This window comes from Salminus brasiliensis, chromosome 9, assembly GCF_030463535.1.
Source record: "Salminus brasiliensis chromosome 9, fSalBra1.hap2, whole genome shotgun sequence".
NCBI lineage: Eukaryota > Metazoa > Chordata > Actinopteri > Characiformes > Bryconidae > Salminus > Salminus brasiliensis.
In genome coordinates, this window is record NC_132886.1 from 9,589,665 (window position 1) to 9,606,579 (window position 16,915).

General features: G+C 41.1%; 1 protein-coding gene and 1 long non-coding RNA gene across 2 annotated transcripts; one reads left to right on the forward strand and one right to left on the reverse strand.

Moving 5' to 3' along the window:
- Nucleotides 1–380: 380 nt before the first annotated feature.
- Nucleotides 381–5,128, reverse strand: LOC140561997 (uncharacterized). Its single transcript, XR_011980119.1, has 3 exons — nt 5,008–5,128; nt 3,377–3,444; nt 381–897 (listed from the first exon to the last, which is right to left on the reverse strand). It is a non-coding gene; the product is annotated as an uncharacterized lncRNA (long non-coding RNA).
- LOC140561992 (uncharacterized) lies at nt 1,618–15,231 on the forward strand. Its single transcript, XM_072687339.1, has 10 exons — nt 1,618–1,707; nt 2,918–3,004; nt 4,781–4,930; nt 5,129–5,158; nt 7,543–7,584; nt 7,831–7,884; nt 10,151–10,213; nt 13,899–14,056; nt 14,212–14,327; nt 14,493–15,231. The coding sequence occupies exons 1-10, from the start codon at nt 1,638–1,640 to the stop codon at nt 14,623–14,625; spliced, it is 903 nt and encodes a 300-aa protein (XP_072543440.1). The 5' UTR covers nt 1,618–1,637; the 3' UTR covers nt 14,626–15,231.
- The last annotated feature ends 1,684 nt before the right edge of the window (nt 15,232–16,915 follow it).

The following is a 16,915-nucleotide window of genomic DNA, read 5'->3' on the forward strand; positions in this document are numbered from 1 at the left end:
CTGTACAACACTCATATACAAAAAATATACTCTGAGGGCAGGATGCAGGCCTCTTGTGGTTTAGATCATATCTTGAATAGCACACTGTAGCAGGTAACAGGGTGAGCCAAAATGAGCCTGAAGAGTCATTAAGCCAGACAAAGAACCATTTAGTCAATGTTTCATACTGGACAGACATGTAGAAAGTACTAGAGACACAAACTTGAGTTAAAGTACAAGAGCTCTATCAAAAAATTGACTTGAGTAGAAGTAGAAATGTTCTTGAAGCTCCAGACTTAAGTATTCAACATTGTTTGTACTTAAGTATTGCAAGTAGTTTATTCTAAAATGTACTACTTAAGTATCAAAAGTAAAAGTACAAGTATTGACATGTAGTTTTTATTGTATAGTGTTCATGTTGATTAGTACACATCATTGTTTATATTAGTTCTCAGACTTAATAACTGTCTCAGTTCCTCTGGCTGTAGTAGAAGGACAGGACTGTGGAAGACAGAGTTCATGAACACAAGTCTTCAGTTAACTCTCTAAACAAACTCGCCCAAAAGAGAGAAAGCTGAACAGACCTGACTCAACCCGCCACAAACAACCAAAACCAAAAACCAGTGAGGAGAGCAGCGTAAACCCCTGATCTTCACTCTCTATAAACTCAACTACAGCTGAAAGATCTCAGGCCAGTCGGACATATGCGAGTATCTGCAGGAGGTGAAGATGGAGGTGTTTCTTCTGGTGGTTCTTTTTCTTCTTCATCTGAAGATAAATTAACAGAGCTCCAGTGTCCTCACTGCAGCAGCGGAGTGAGAGGAAGAACACCAGCATGCTCGCTCATGGCTCGATCCCCTGTTCTGCTCAATGTTGAGGTGGCTTCATCAAACCCGGTGACGGCCCCCCTCTAGCGCTCTGGTGGTGATAATGTGGGTTTTAAATGGTTCGGAATGTTTTTATAATTGTAGCCAGTAACGATGCAGCACTTAAACAATGTAACAGAGTAAAAATATTAAACTCATCCAAAATATGTAGTGAAGTAAAAGTAAAAACAAATAAACCTCCAGTAGATACAGATACAGTATTTTAGTGCTCAAGTACAGTAGTGAAGTACATCTACTTTGTAGAACTTTGACTATTTTTGTTACTGGACTATTGTAAACAAAGAGCAGGTCTCCTTTCAGAGTATAAATACATTCTGCTGTGTTAATACAGGACCTCAGAAGGTCAGATGCAGCACTGCTGTTTTTTTTCTTGTCAGGATGTAAAAGCAGAACCAGAAATGATAACTTTAAAAAAAAGCTGACCTGATGGTGGAGGAAGGTGCACTTAATCATATCTGAATCATACCAAGCTTGCTTTCGGTTTGTTATAAGATGGAGAATGTTGACCTCCTCTGCCACTAAAGGCTAATGTCACTTAAGCTTTTGCGAGCACTGTGGTACACTGACACAACTGAGATAACGGGACGTTTCTTTTGTGTGGAACTGGCGACAAAAAACCTCCTCCACCACTAATGTTGTTTTAGTGTACATGTAGAGGATGCATTGTGGGAGAGTTGTGTTATATTTAGAATGACACAAAAAAGGAAGTGCCACACTCCACTGAATTGGTTTCAATAAGTCATTCAGATAACCCACCCATGAAGAGCATTGATGGCAGCCATTTACTCCAATGTGAAATATAAAAATCGAGGGAAAAAAGAAGAGGATGAACCTTCCAAAGGTGAGTTTTAATGACTAATGATATCTACAGTGAAGGAATAACAGGGTTGTATTAACTGCATACTATCAGTCATTTCATGGAGGATTAGGCACGGTCTACGACTGTTTGAGTTCTACTATGAGTTTTATTAATAATCCTAAGATCTCTTTGGTGCACAGTTTTTGTATTATGTTGCTTCCAGCCAAAACTAAGAAAGTGTCTCATGTTTTGAAGTTTGAAGGGCAGTGTCAAGATTACTTTGCTGAGCTGGACGAATTCTACACGGAAGAGAAATGTCTGGTTAAGTGATTGTAAAATGTTGTTGATTGAACAATAAAGGCTACAAGAATTCCTGAAACATGGTTTGAAAACTATTTACCAAGTGTCTCCTACAAACAGGAGATGCACTATTCATGTTTGGTGTGGTTTTATTGTATAGGTTCCAGTTTGAGATACGTACATTTACATTTACGGCATTTGGCTGATGCTTTTATCAAGGTAGTTGAATGTAGAGTTAGGAGTGTTGTCCAAAAACTCTTGGTGTAATGTGGTGAGCATGCCTGGCTTTCTAAAAGACCACACAACTGCAGGGAAATTCTACAGAAGTGAAAAATCTAATACGCAGTTTGTTATAGTAAGAATGTAGATAAATATTGTACAGCACTGTAGAAATCCTATAGTTTTGTCTAACTACACTTTATTATAGTAATGGCTCGGTGAAAGACTGACTTTGTGAACGTATTGTGTTTTGTTCTGGACGTCAGTAGATGTGTGAAATATCACTCAAGGGTCGGTCCAACTTCACAGCTTTTCAGATCATTGGTATAAAGTGTGCAGTGACTAAAAAAAGTTAATATAACTAAGATTGATGCATGAAGCTGTTTATCTGGAAAGTGAGGCTTTGTTTGAGACTTTAAGCACTGATATTAGAATAAAGACAAATACTCAAATAAACAGTACATGTAAAGTCACGTGTGAGTGTGTTTAAACTAAGCCCAACCTGTCCTCAGGAAAGACCAGTATCTCCAGTTACCAAGCAATATCTAGTTTATTTATTTAATCAGGGGAGCTGCTGTTGGGACTGAACAAATCCAGTCAGTCAGTCAGTCTCCCTCGCTCCCTCTCTCTCTGTCTCTCTCTCTCTCTCTCTCTCTCTCTCTCTCTCTCTCTCTCTCTCTCTCGATCATTGGCCTCAATTTAGCACTTTTTCTTGTTGTCTTTAAACCACCAGGGAGTTTAGCCATCAGCGATGACATCATATACTCTGAAGTTCATATTGTCCAGTCAGACCAGACAAATACACAAACAGCCCCTGATGGTGAGTGCAAATATTTATCATAACTCTCTACAGTTTTCCCAAGTGACAGTGACAAAGGCCACTTTACTAGAAACCGGACACACTGTAGGTGTACTATTGGATACTTCAACTGTAGCCCATTCTTTTAGTCATTACACAGTCCAAAAATATAAATAAAAATATATAAATGTACGCCCAAGGTAGCCTGAGGAATGACAACACATTGATATGGTAAGGACAAGCTTAATATGAAAATAGATAGTGCCAGGAGCCAAAAAGATAAACTGACTCTACAGGTCACTGTAACTCCCATGGGCAAACCACAAATAATACCACAGGTTAGTGTGTGAAATGGTCAGTAGTGTTACTGTGTGAACACTGTTATTTACTTACTGGAACTGCTGCTGCTTCTGTCATCACAAAGTTCAAAAGCTCACTGCTCTTCATCATCCTGACCAGCCCTACAGCATAAACCACACATATAAACAACAATACAGAAGTCTTCCTGACCTCAAATGTATTAATTATTGTTCTAAGTTGTAATTATTGTTAAGTATAAATACCCAGCAGTCTTCCACATTTGAAGAAACATGCATTTGAAGGATGAGCAGCAGAGCAGAGTATGTGGGTTGCATCCATGAAAATTTGGCCAAAGCCTCTCTGCCATTGCCAAACATCTTATTCTGCCATTTACTCATTTGGTGTTTGGTGGACTGGATGATTGAAGATTAGGGAAATAAGACATATTGGCAATTTAACAATTCCTTCATTTAACAAACATGCTAGTCACCAGCCTAGCTATACACTGCTGTGGGATGGCATCCAATTCTTCAGCCAGCATTGGTCGCAAGTCAGACAACATGGTTGTGTTGGTCACTCTGGGACGAACAGCATGCCCAAGCTGATTCCATCCTCTGCACTCCCAAATTCTGCAGGTAGTCTCTGATAAACCCTGCTCTGTGGGGCGAGCGTTGTTGGTCCCAGACTTATGGGATTGCCAATGTTTGCAGAATATCATCTTGATATCTCTCTGCATTGAGATTGAGCCTCCAATGATGACAAGCTTCATTTTTGCAGTGAGGGAGAAGTCGCCCCACACCATCACACTGCCTCCACCAAAAGATGTTTCTCCATCAATGCAGCAATCAGCATAGTGTTCTCCGCATCTTCTCCACACTTTGACCCTATGATCCAACTGCTGTAGACAGAATCTGGACTTATCACTGAATATAACGCTCCTCCACATGTTCAGGTCCAATGTATGTGTTGCCAAACCTAGTGCAAATGGGCCTGGTGGTGAAGGGCAATCATGGCAGGCCTGATGAGACCGGAGATTGGCTGCGTACAGTCTGTTCCATTGTCTGGGCAGAGAGACGTCGGCCATATTGTCTTGCTGACAGGATGAGGAAACAATCTTTTTGGGGTAATTTTCTTGGGATGCCTGCTTTGGTACCTGGGGGTACCAGAAGCTTAAAACAAGTGTCAATAGCAACAGCAAAATAAGCTGTTTGGCAATGGCAGAGAAGATTCAGCAAATTTTTAATGGGCGCAACCCACATACTTGGCTCTACTGCTTATTCCACAAAGGCATGCATGCATGTTCCTTACAAATGTGGCATTTAAAAGGGAAATGAAAACACTTTCCAATGGTATAAGATTAATTGTCAAGAAGCATGGTTACAATAAAGAATCTACCAAACACAATTTTCCTTACTTCCTGTGCCAGGTTTAGTTCTCTCAAATGCTGAACCTTGAGATTACTCTTGAAACTCTTGGAAATCATTTCTCTCCTGGCAGCTGATCCTAGTCATCACAACCTGCCTGGACCACAAGACCCTGCTGACTCCTCACCTGAGACAGTGACCCCTGGATGGGCTAAAGAGAGACTGCTGCTGCGTTCTCTGTGTGCTATCTTGTTTGTTGTGGGCCTCATCATTACAGTGCTCTGTGAGTCTTAACTCATATACATATGTATATGTTTTTGTATTTTAATGGACATGACTGTATCTTTAAATACCAATTACCTGTATTTGCTGAAATCATATGGACAGCCAGGCTTGTCTTCGTCATCAGAAGGTAAAGCTTTTCTCTTGATTATGAAGTTCTTTTGTTATGAAGACTGGATCTTCTCTTTCTGTTCCCCAGATCTTGGTAACATTTCACATAAAGAAACAGGTTGGTGTCAGAATTTGCAATGTGTGTGAACGTTGTGCCAGACAAAGCCTAAAAATCATTCAGTAAACCCAGTAGCAACTTCTAAAAACATATATTTAGGTTTTGCATCACATATGGCATTAGTTTGCCAACTCATGAGTCATTTCCGCTTTTTGCAAAATATGCTTTTATACAAGAACTCTTCTGGGCCAATACATGTTAGAGAACTTCCACAACTGTGGTGACCTTGAGCAAGGCATCTAACCCCCAATTCCTCCCAGAGTGTTGAGGTGTGTGTCCTCACTGCCCTAATACACGAGTGTGTGTGTGTTCACAGTCACGGATGGGTTAAATGCATTGGCTGAATTCCAATGTGTTGCAGTGCAATGGCAGTAAATGGTACTTATTCTTAATCAGTGTATATATTTCTCATTTAGAGGCAAGTGAGTAAGTGTTTTCTCTATTTTCACAAAACTAAGGGCGTCATTACCAAAGTGATCTAATATACACTCTCTGAACACTTTAAAAGTATACCTCTTTCTTCAGGCAATAATTATATTACCATCTCAAACATTTAAATTGTTTATATATGTACAGTATATACAAGTAAAGCTGTACAGCTCTACAAACTTCTGACTTTTTGATTTAATGAACTGAGGGTCTTAATCTTAATTTGTCCAGTTCTGTGAACCTATTCAGGTTAACAATGTTTTCAGTCTTCTTACACTGTTTACTGTGACTGATCTGATCTTCACTCTCAGTAAGATGTTGATGTGACTTTCTGACTTTCCAGAAAAAGCTGAAAAACTCAGGCAGCTTGAGGCAGACCTTAAAGGTGAGACTTAACTCTACTGTTTTATCAAAAGTGGACGTGTAATGAGTGATGTCTAGATTTATACTTGCATGAAGTAGGAAAAAAAATCCAGCCTGAGAAATTTATTTTCTAAAAGTATTGACTATTCTGGAAGAATTCGTAGAGCTGTGGGGCTCTGTAATATCTTTTCATGGGGCCTAAAATCCCTGACAGCGTCTGTGAGTCTAATCTTCATTTGAAGTAACGTGTTGATTTGACTTTTCAGAGAGAAATGACAGTAATACAAAACTTCAAGAAGAAATGAATAAACTAATTCAAGTGAGACACAACTTTACTTCTACTACATTAAACATGGAACACAAAAACAGACTAACTGAAGGAGTAATGAAATGTGTAATTTATCAAAAGAAAAACTGCATCAGACAGAGAAAAGCTATAAAACAATCTTACCCTGAACTACTCTCTGTCAGAAGTGAGCGAGAAGGGGGAAGTGAGCGTTTGCACAGGCAGCGTTTTAAATGTGCATCCCTAAAATATGACTTCACTCTTAGCAACCCAAACATGCTTTCTACTTTAGAGTGTTTTGTTCAATTTTGGAAACAGCATCAAGCATCTTTAAACCCTTTACACTGCAAGACTTATTACACACTAAGGTGTATTACTCAGTAACTACAGGGACGTCTGTACAAACTGGTGGAGCTGGTCTTTGGTAATAGTTTGTAATAACACTTTTGGCCCACCAGCCAAGGGGTTAATCAACAAGACAGAAACATGCAATGGCAGAAGTCGTATTGAAAATGCTGGAGAGATTTGTTTCATGTTACATTACTACTAGTGTTTATTTAATATCAATAGCAAAGTGCAGTTGGTAAATATAAGAGAAACTAAGAATTGTAGCTCTTTTAAATAATCCCCAACTAAGTGACTTTAGAGTAACTTAAAATAATGTGTAGATGGAGTTGTACTGAACAATGGTGAGATCACTTCCTACCAAAGGCTCTATCTGCTAAATATAGACATGTCTGGTTAATGTAGACATAACCACGTTTTCCTGTTCTTGTTCATTGGTGCAGATTGAGAGTACAACATCTGTTTAACCCCTTAAATGGCCAAAACATGGTGGGAAAAAAAATCTAATAAGAAGTCAACTGCAGCTGTAGCTTCTAAGACTCAAAGCTTCTTAGAGTTCAGCACAAGCTGGACACTGGGAAAGTGCTCAGAAGTTGCAGGTTTAAATGATAGAGACAAATTAGAGGAGGCAGACCTATGCTTTCAATTGTTAATCTATTAAGCAAATTCTGTCAATTTGTAATTTTCATTAACTGAAAATATTTTTCAATAATTCTATTATTTTAACCATGTAAATCATTTAAATTGTTTATATATGTACAGTATATAAAAGTAAAACTGTACAGCTCTACAAACTTCTGACTTTTTGATGTAATGAACTGAGGGTCTTAATTTGTCCAGTTCTGTGAACTTATTCAGGTTAACAATGTTTTCAGTCTTCTTACACTGTCCTCACAGTTTACTGTGACTGATCCGATCTTCACTCTCAGTAAGATGTTGATGTGACTTTCTGACTTTCCAGAAAAAGATGAAAAACTCAGGCAGCTTGAGGCAGACCTTAAAGGTGAGACTTAACTTTACTCTTTTATCAAAAGTGGACGTGTAATGAGTGATGTGTAGATTTATACTTGCATAAAGTAGGAAAAAAAATCCAGTCTGAGAAATTTAATTTCTAAAAGTATTGACTATTCTGGAAGAATTCGTAGAGCTGTGGGGCTCAGTGTAATATCTTTTCATGGGGCCCAAAATCCCTGACAGCGCCCATGAGTCAAATCTTCATTTGAAGTAACGTGTTGATTTGACTTTTCAGAGAAAAATGACAGTAATACAAAACTTCAAGGAGAAAATGATAAACTAATCAAAGGTGAGACACAACTTTACTTTTACTACATAAAACATGTAACATAAAAACAACAGACTAACTGAAGGTGTAATGAAATGTGTAATTTATCAAAAAACAAACTGAACACATTCAGAGGTATAAATACCAGCAGATCAGAAGAAATTTGACGTTGACATTTATTACATTGATTCTTTGGCCTCAAATATTGTGTGCAAGTTAGAACTGGTAGCCTCCTAGCTAAACTGCTATGTACTGATGCTGAAGTTGGCCACACACACACACACACACACACACACACACACACACACACACACACAGGGCAGCCATTGCTGCGGGACCCAGGAAGCAGAAAGGGTGAAGAGTGGTAGGTTGCCGAGCCAGAGTATCGAACCCACAGCCTTGTCATCGACAGCTCAGAGCTCTAACCGCTGAGCCACACCAGCCCTTCAACAATGCAGCTGCAGATGTTTAAGATTTAAATAAAGCCATCTGCAGATGTTGCTTCTAAAGCTGAAAGCACATCACAAGCCTGACACTGGCAAAGTGCTCAGAGGATGCAGGTTTAAATGATAAAGAGCCAAAGTAGAGGAGGTTTCATGCTTTCCAGTATTAATCTGTAAGCTTTTAGTTATTAGCCTGCTGTGCTAACATAACATGCTGTGCTAACATTGTCTTGCTACACTCATGATTAAGCCTTGACATCCTTCTGATTTTGAATCTATCTGTCCACAGAACATCCTTCCAGTAGAATTCTGGCCTATACATGTTGTCTTAAGCAAACGTCAGCCAGACAGCATTGGTCTTTTAGAAGAGTATACATGAGATCATGTAGGGAGAAGGGCGTGTATGTACAGTTTTGTGCAAAAATAACAGCAGTGAAGCTCTATGATAAGTGCTTTATATTCGTGTGGCCTGAACTCAATTAACATCTGACATTTTAGCTGAGCAACCAATAATTTTCAGCCCTTCTTGATATGTTTCCCCCTCTCCAATCCAGTGTCTGAAAGGATCCATTTTTCTCACTGAGCAAGGGCTCAAACCAGCAGGTCCAACTAAATTAGGGCCAGTTACTTCACTGAATGAATGACCTCACCAATTGAACTCCACACTGCTATTAATTTGCCACTAATTAACTAATTTCAGTAAATGAGTCAATTGCACCCAATAAGTGTGTACATGCCTTAACTGTTGATTATGTTGGTTGCCCATTACTCGGCTACACCTTTCCCCATGTTGTATCATCTTCTCCTCCAAAATCTGTAATTAAACGCATTAGTGAAGTTAGACTGCTTTATTTCACACATAGCTGTATGATCAGTGTTTCTGGACCGGAGACAGTTCAGAACTGCTAGGTGCAGAAATCGGACTGCTGGAGAAAGATCATCTGGCACACTGGAGGAGTGAAAACAGCCTGTTTACCCTGTTGATAACTCTTTATTTTGCTGGGTCACTGTAGATTATTTGTAGATGAACTACTTAAAAGCAGCACTATGCAAAATTGCTCTTTCTTGCTTCTGAGCTCCCCCTATTGTCAGTAAAGGGAATTAGCACTTCAAGCAACCACTAAAGGAGACACTTTTCTGGATGAGCTGAGAGATACAGAACGGTCACTGAAAGTGAAACAGGTATGAGGACTGAGGCAGTAGAGTAATATTAAAGTATAGTAAAGTATAGTAAAGTATTTTACACAAATATGGTTAGGCAGCATTACACAGTGCTCACAAGCTTTGCCCTGCCCACTTCACCAAAGTTACACTGTGCGATTAGCAGTATGCAAAGCCGGGAGTGGCAACACTATTTTAGGTCGGTGGTCTGACTATTTCAGGTCTGACATTTTATTAAATTTGAACCTAAACCCCAATTTCAGCTCAGAAACTACACTTTATCCTAAACATGTCTCTTAGCATTGCTGTTAATCCACTCAATTCTACTAGTGTGTTACTGTTCTGAGCATCTGTATATAATCTATAGAGAACCATCATAATAAGAGTGTCAAAAAAGCCTATTGGGTACTATTTTGAGCATACATCATTTATTAGGATGTAATATATAACTGGTTTAAAAACTCCCTGTGAGAAATAATGAATACAGTTACCTTCATTAGGTGTCCTTCAGTCTCAGATGCTTATCTTAAATTAAATGCAGTAAGAGTTAGCCAGTACTGTCTGTACATATGAACTCAGTTTTCTCAGTGTTCTTGTTGGTCAGTTCCTGTCCACAGTCTTTACAGTCATTAAACTGATCTTCTTCTGCATTAACATTCTGATGTGCTTTTCTGACATTTCAGAGAAAGAAGAGCTAATTAGGCAGCTTAAGGAAAAAGAAGGAAAACAGAGCTGTAATCCTAAAGGTAAGATCTTTAAAAAAAAAAAGTTAAACCAAAAACATTGTAATAATGTATATAATATAAATAATAATAATTCATATTATAGAATCAGAATCAGAATCTGACTTGGCCAAGTATGCTTACACATACAAGGAATTTGTTTTTGGTTTACAGTAGCTCACAGTGCACGATAACTGACATTACAGAAGTAACAAACACACCCAACCTTCACACAAACACACACACACACACACACACACACACACACAGTGACATACACGCACAGACACACCTGTAAACTTTAAATTTAAAGTAAAGTGCTAAGTGCAGCAGTAAAGAACAGTGCAGACTGGATTAAATAGATATAAATATGGAGAACAGAGGAGTCACTGGTTGAGACGGTAGTACAGGTTGTTCTGAGACACTATCAGATAAATAAAGTGCAGTACAGAGAAAGGAGAGTGAGAGAGCATCTGAATAGGATGTATGTATGTAGTAGACTGTATACAGAAAGTATTGTTGTAATGTTCAGCTGTTCATGAGTGTGATGGCATGTGGGAAGAAGCTTCTCTGTAGCCTGGAGGTCTTGATCTTCAACTGGCTGAAACGCCGACCTCAGGGAAGATACTGGAACAGGTGATGTCCAGGGTGTGATGGATCACGGACGATGTTCTCTGCACACTTCCTGATTCTGGCCGTGTGCAGGTCCGGTAGGGAGGGCAACTTCACAGCGATGGTTCTCTCTGCAGACCTGATGAGGCGCTGCAGTTGGTGGGTGTCGTGTTTGGTGGCTGAGCTGCCCCACACTGTGATGGATGCGGTGAGGACAGATTCTATGGTGGCGGTGTAGAACTGCACCATCAGCTCCTTGGGCAGGTTGAACTTCCTCAGCTGAGGCAGGAAGTACAGCCTCTGCTGAGCTCTCTTGACGATGGTGCTGATGTTGCAGTCCCATTTCAAGTCCTTGGAGATTATTGTGCCCAGGAACTTGTAGGAGTCCACAGCCGTTACAGTACTGTTGAGGATGGTGAGTGCTGGAAGGGTTGGAGGACTTTTCCTGAAGTCCACTCTCATCTCCACTGTCTTGGCTGTGATCAGCTCCAGGTGGTTCTGATAGCTCCAGAGGACCACCTGCTCCACAACCCGTCTGTAGGCAGACTCGTCACTGTCCCGGATGACACCAATGACTGTCAAATCATCTGCGAACTTCAGGATTTTGACTGAGGGGTCTGTGGAGGTGCACTCATTTGTGTAGAGTGAGAAGAGCAGCGGGGAGAGAACACAGCCTTGTGGAGCTCCTTTGCTAATGGTCCTGGTTCCTGAGGTGATCTTTCCCAGCCTCACCTGCTGCTCTCTGCCAGTGAGGAAGTTTGTGATCCACTGGCAGGTGGAGGCTGGCACACTGAGGTGGGTCAGTTTGGTGTGTAGATGTCTGGGGATGATTGTGTTGAAGGCGGAGCTGAAGTCCAAGAACAAAACTCTTGCATATGTACTTGGCTGGTCGAGGTGCTGGAGGATGTGGTGAAGTCCCATGTTCACTGCATCGTCCACAGACCTGTTGGCCCGATACGCGAACTGCAGGGGGTCTAGTTGGGAGTTGGTTATCTCCTTCAGGTGGGTGAGAACCAGCCTCTCAAAGGATTTCATGACCACAGAGGTCAGTGCGACAGGTCTGTAGTCATTCAGTCCAGAGGTGGTTGGCTTTTTGGGGATGGGAATTATTGTGGAGCGTTTGAAGCACGCCGGTACGACACACTGCTCCAGTGATTTATTGAAGATCTTGGTGAAGACATGAGCAAGCTGGTCTGCACAATTCCTCAAGCAAGAGGGTGACACTCCGTCTGGGCCTGGTGCCTTCTTCACTCTTTGTTTTTTGAAGAGTCGGTGCACGTCTGCTTCACAGATCTTCAGGGGGGGCTGTATGGATGGCTGGGAGTCAGAAGGGTGTGAAGTGGTGTTGTGTTGTTGAGTGGAGCTGGGCTTTTCAAACCTACAGTAGAAGGTGTCTGGTGGAGTGGTCGTTTGTAACCTGAGAGGTTGTGTAGACACTTCCAGACGGCTGAAGGCTCGTTAGTGGACATCAGTCTGCTCAGCTTGGTGGAGTAGCTCTTCTTTGAAGCTCTGATCTCTCTGTTCAGTGTGTTCCTAGCCCTGTTGTAAAGCGCACGGTCTCTACTCCTAAATGCGTTCTCCTTGGACTGTCGCAGGTGCTTCAGTTTGGCATTAAACCAGGGCTTGTCATTATTGTATCTAATGCGAGTCCTGGTCGGAACACAGATGTCCTCACAGAAGCTGATGTAGGACGTCACTGTATCAGTATATTCATCCAGGCCGCTTGTAGAGTCCTCAAACACACACCAGTCTGTTAACTCCATACAGTCCTGAAGCCTCTCCTTAGCCTCACTGGTCCACTTCTTCACAGTACTAACCTCAGGCTTGGCCCACTTGAGCTTCTGTCTGTAGGTTGGGAGAAGATGGACCATAGAGTGGTCAGATAGGGCCAGAGCAGCTCGGGGAACGGAGCTATATGCACCCTTTAGTACAGTATAGCAGTGGTCTAGTATATTACTCTCCCTGGTGGGGCAGGTAACATGCTGTCTGTATTTGGGCAGCTCACTGGTAAGTTCCGCTCTGTTGAAGTCCCCAAGAATGAGGAAAACAGACTCTGTGTGTTGGTGCTCCGCGCTGGTGATCTGGTCTGTGAGGGCGCGCAGTGCCCCGCGCACGCACGCGCTTGGTGGGATATAAACTCCGACGAGCACCACGGAGGAGAATTCCCGCGCGCAGTAAAAGGGTTTACAGAGTATAAACACAGACTCCAGATCAGGACTGCATGTTTTCATGAACACAGTGAGGTCTGAACACCAGCCGCGGTTGATGTAGGAGCAGATTCCTCCGCCTCTAAGCTTCCCCGAAGTCTCCGCGACGCGGTCCGCTCTGTGGAGGTGAAAGCCGGCGAGCTGGAGCGCGCTGTCCGGGCCGGCCTCGGTGAGCCAGGTCTCAGTGAAGCACAGCGCCGCAGAGAGAGAAAAGTCGTTGCTGGTCCGGTTCAGAAGTGAAAGTTCGTCCATTGTGTTGCCTAGTGAGCGGAGGTTGGCCAGGTGTAAGCTGGGAAGCGCTGTGCGCAGTCCGCGCTGGCGGAGTTTGACGAGCGCTCCGCTGCGTTTCCCACGTCTGCGCGTCCGCCTGCGTCTGCGGCTGAGGAGCGCAGCTACTCCGCTCACTACAACGTCCAGAAAACAGTCCGATAAAGAGAAATCGGGAGTGATTCCATTAGGCATGGAGTGCCTGATGCTGAGAAGATCCTCAGCGCTGTATGTGACCGTGTTAGGTTCACACGTGACAACTAAAACAAACAAAGCGCCATATTGGATTATTTAATAATAAAATAAAATACAATAGATTAGATGTTTTAGATTTTTTAGGTATTTGAGCAGCATTAAGATCCTCACTCAAGGAAAAAAAACTTTATTACTTTATTTTCACTGAGAAAATAACTTTTTAAAAATCATTATGATGCAGCCTTGGAAGGACTGTTATAGTGAGGGAAACATGTCTTAACCATGAGAGCCTTTAAAGATAAGATTAAAAACCTTCAATTGTTTTTACATGATATTTTTGTTTTTAAGATAATTCTTGAAAGTGTTTATTAAATATCATCATCATCATCATCATCATCATCAAGTATCCCATCATTGTGAAATTGCAGCTCAGAATGTGGATGAAGTCTGTTGTGCTAAAGGCTGGAAGTACTTCATGGGGAAGTGCTACTACTTTTCTACTGATAAGGAGACCTGGACTGCTAGTAGAGATGCTTGTGTGGCTGTAGGAGGAGACTTGGTGATCATCAACACCCCAGAGGAAGAGGTATGATGGTCAGATATAATGTAATACTACTACTATAGCTGCTACTGGCAAGTATTTATTATTATTATTATTATTATTATTATTGTTAAATTCTCATGTGTGCTGGTTCTGTACAGTGAATACAGTCTTAAAGTAGCAGGATATTTCTGTTACAGGATTTCATAAAAAGGTTGGGTACTTCTAACGAGTACTACTGGGTCGGTCTGACTGACGCTGTGAAGGAAGGAGACTGGCGCTGGTTAGACGGAACAAAACTCAGTACGAGATCAATGTAGGTTTCAGACAGCACTGAAAACACACCACTGATCTGCTCTTAGAGTTTAGTCTGAATGTTAATATAAAGTTCTAGAAATCTCACTCCAGTGTTTTAATGTGTTTCTGAGAACGGATCACTGTGAGAAGAGTAATCTATTATTTCTGTTCTCTTGTTCTTCAGATACCAGTATTATGACTGGAGAGGGAACTGTGGTCTGATGAGATTAACCACTGACAATTATTTATTAAAAGCATTTTGTAATGAAAATGATAGAAAATTCAAACATGTCTGTGAAGCAAAAGCTCCAATTTAAGGGGAAACAATAGAATGACTAATATAACAGCAAGGTAGAGGGTCGAGGGTTTTCCTTTCATTATTTATATTTGTTCAAATGATCAGAGTAGCCCTTAACATTTTGATGCTCTCATGCAAAAACCTTGTGTCTCCATTTTTGTTTTTTCACTTTTTCACTAACAATGTGAATCTGGTTGTTCTTTACATTGTGTTAAAATTTCATGATGACAGGACCAATAGAAAAGCTTCAAAATGACTTTTTACACTGATGTCCATTTAAAAGCTAAGGGTTTTTGACAGCATCGATTTATATAAACATCCCTGTATTGTAGCAATTTACATGATCATCCAGCAGAGACAGCTTCTAAAAAGATCAAGTTATTTGAAGGTCTTACTCTCAATCATTTCATTTCATTTTAATGTGTAAGAGGTCATGTCATGCTTTGATATTGATGGCCCTATATTGTTGTAAACCAAAGCAAGTCATGTTCAGTCATCCTCTATAAGTGTGAAAATGCTTGTTTGGTTGTTTGTCTGACATTTGTTGACTTAAAATAGCTGAAAGACTGAAATTATATTTATTGTACTAATAAAATGTTCAGAAATAAAGGGAGCATTGTGTACAGTCTGGCTTTTTCCTCTCTGTTTTGCATTCTCAGTATCCTTCCTAGTTTCCATGACATTATTTTATGGATTTTGTGGTTTAAGTCTATTGATTCTCTGTAAAGGCAGGAGTGTGTTAGGTAGAGTTGCTTTGAGGAGTCATTAGTACATCTTGAAAAGTGATTGGAAATTCTGGTTTTGTGGAACGAGGTCCATCTCATCTGCTCTTCTCTGACCTTGGCTCACCTACAGGGTAAGTGCTATGACTCCATGCTCCCTAGCACTCTCACTAAATCAATAATCTCACTGTCTAGGGTCCTGCCTGAGTAGTTAGAGCATATGGCTGAACCTCACTGTTCCTATGTGAAGTAATTGCCATGAGAGTATAGCTTAAGCTAGTGCGTGGTGGTTACCAAGGCTAGTGGAAGGAACCCACATAAGGACACCTGAAGAGAATGGCCTGGCTTGAGGGCGGTATAAAGAAAATTCAGATTCAGAAAAGTGGGACAAATAACTCGAGCACTCACCTCTGCTCCGGTCCGCATAAATAAAAAGCAAGGATAGACGGGTGGTGAGGAGTGACGTCCTCCACTGCTGCCAAAGGTGGAGGCAGGCTGCAGCGACAGTGTCAGGACAGGCAGAGGTCAGGAACCAGCCAGGCAACTTCCAGGATTGGTAAAGAAGCAGTGACTTCACCAAGAGCACTTCAAACTGAGGTGCTTAAAGTGAGTACTAATCAGTTCAAGCATGAACAGCACCTGTGTGCTGGAGATGCGCCCCAGGTGAAGGGCTTAGGCCTTGCACATTTGCCTGTGCCTGAGCTCCCCACTGAGGCCAGCAGAGGGAGACATTACAACCAGCACCTCCATGTGGTCCAGTTTCTCAAAGTTCTCAGCGCTGTTATCTGTTGAAGTCTGCGGCTTGCGCAGCACACTGTAGATTGTGGCTGTGTACTATAAACCCTGCTAATCCCTCCCTGTACTAAAATACCATGTGTACTATAAACCCTCTAATCCCTCTCTGTACTAAAATTTCCTGCATACTATAAACCCTCTAATCCCGCCCTGTACTAAAATACCATGTGTACTATAAACCCTCTAATCCCTCTCTGTACTAAAATACATTGTGTACTATAAACCTTCTAATCCCTCTCTGTACTAAAATACCAATTGTGTACTATAAACCCTCTAATCCCTCCCTGTACTAAAATACCATGTGTACTATAAACCCTCTAATCCCTCCCTGTACTAAAATACATTGTGTACTATAAACCCTCTAATCCCTCTCTGTACTAAAATACCATGTGTACTATAAACCTTCTAATCCCTCTCTGTACTAAAATACCAATTGTGTACTATAAACCCTCTAATCCCTCCCTGTACTAAAATACCATGTGTACTATAAACCCTCTAATCCCTCCCTGTACTAAAATACATTGTGTACTATAAACCCTCTAATCCCTCTCTGTACTAAAATACCATGTGTACTATAAACCCTCTAATCCCTCCCTGTACTAAAATACCATGTGTACTATAAACCCTCTAATCCCTCTCTGTACTAAAATACATTGTGTACTATAAACCCTCTAATCCCTCTCTGTACTAAAATACCATGTGTACTATAAACCCTCTAATCCCTCCCTGTACTAAAATACCATGTGTACTATAAACCCTCTAATCCCTCCCTGTACTAAAATACCATGTGTA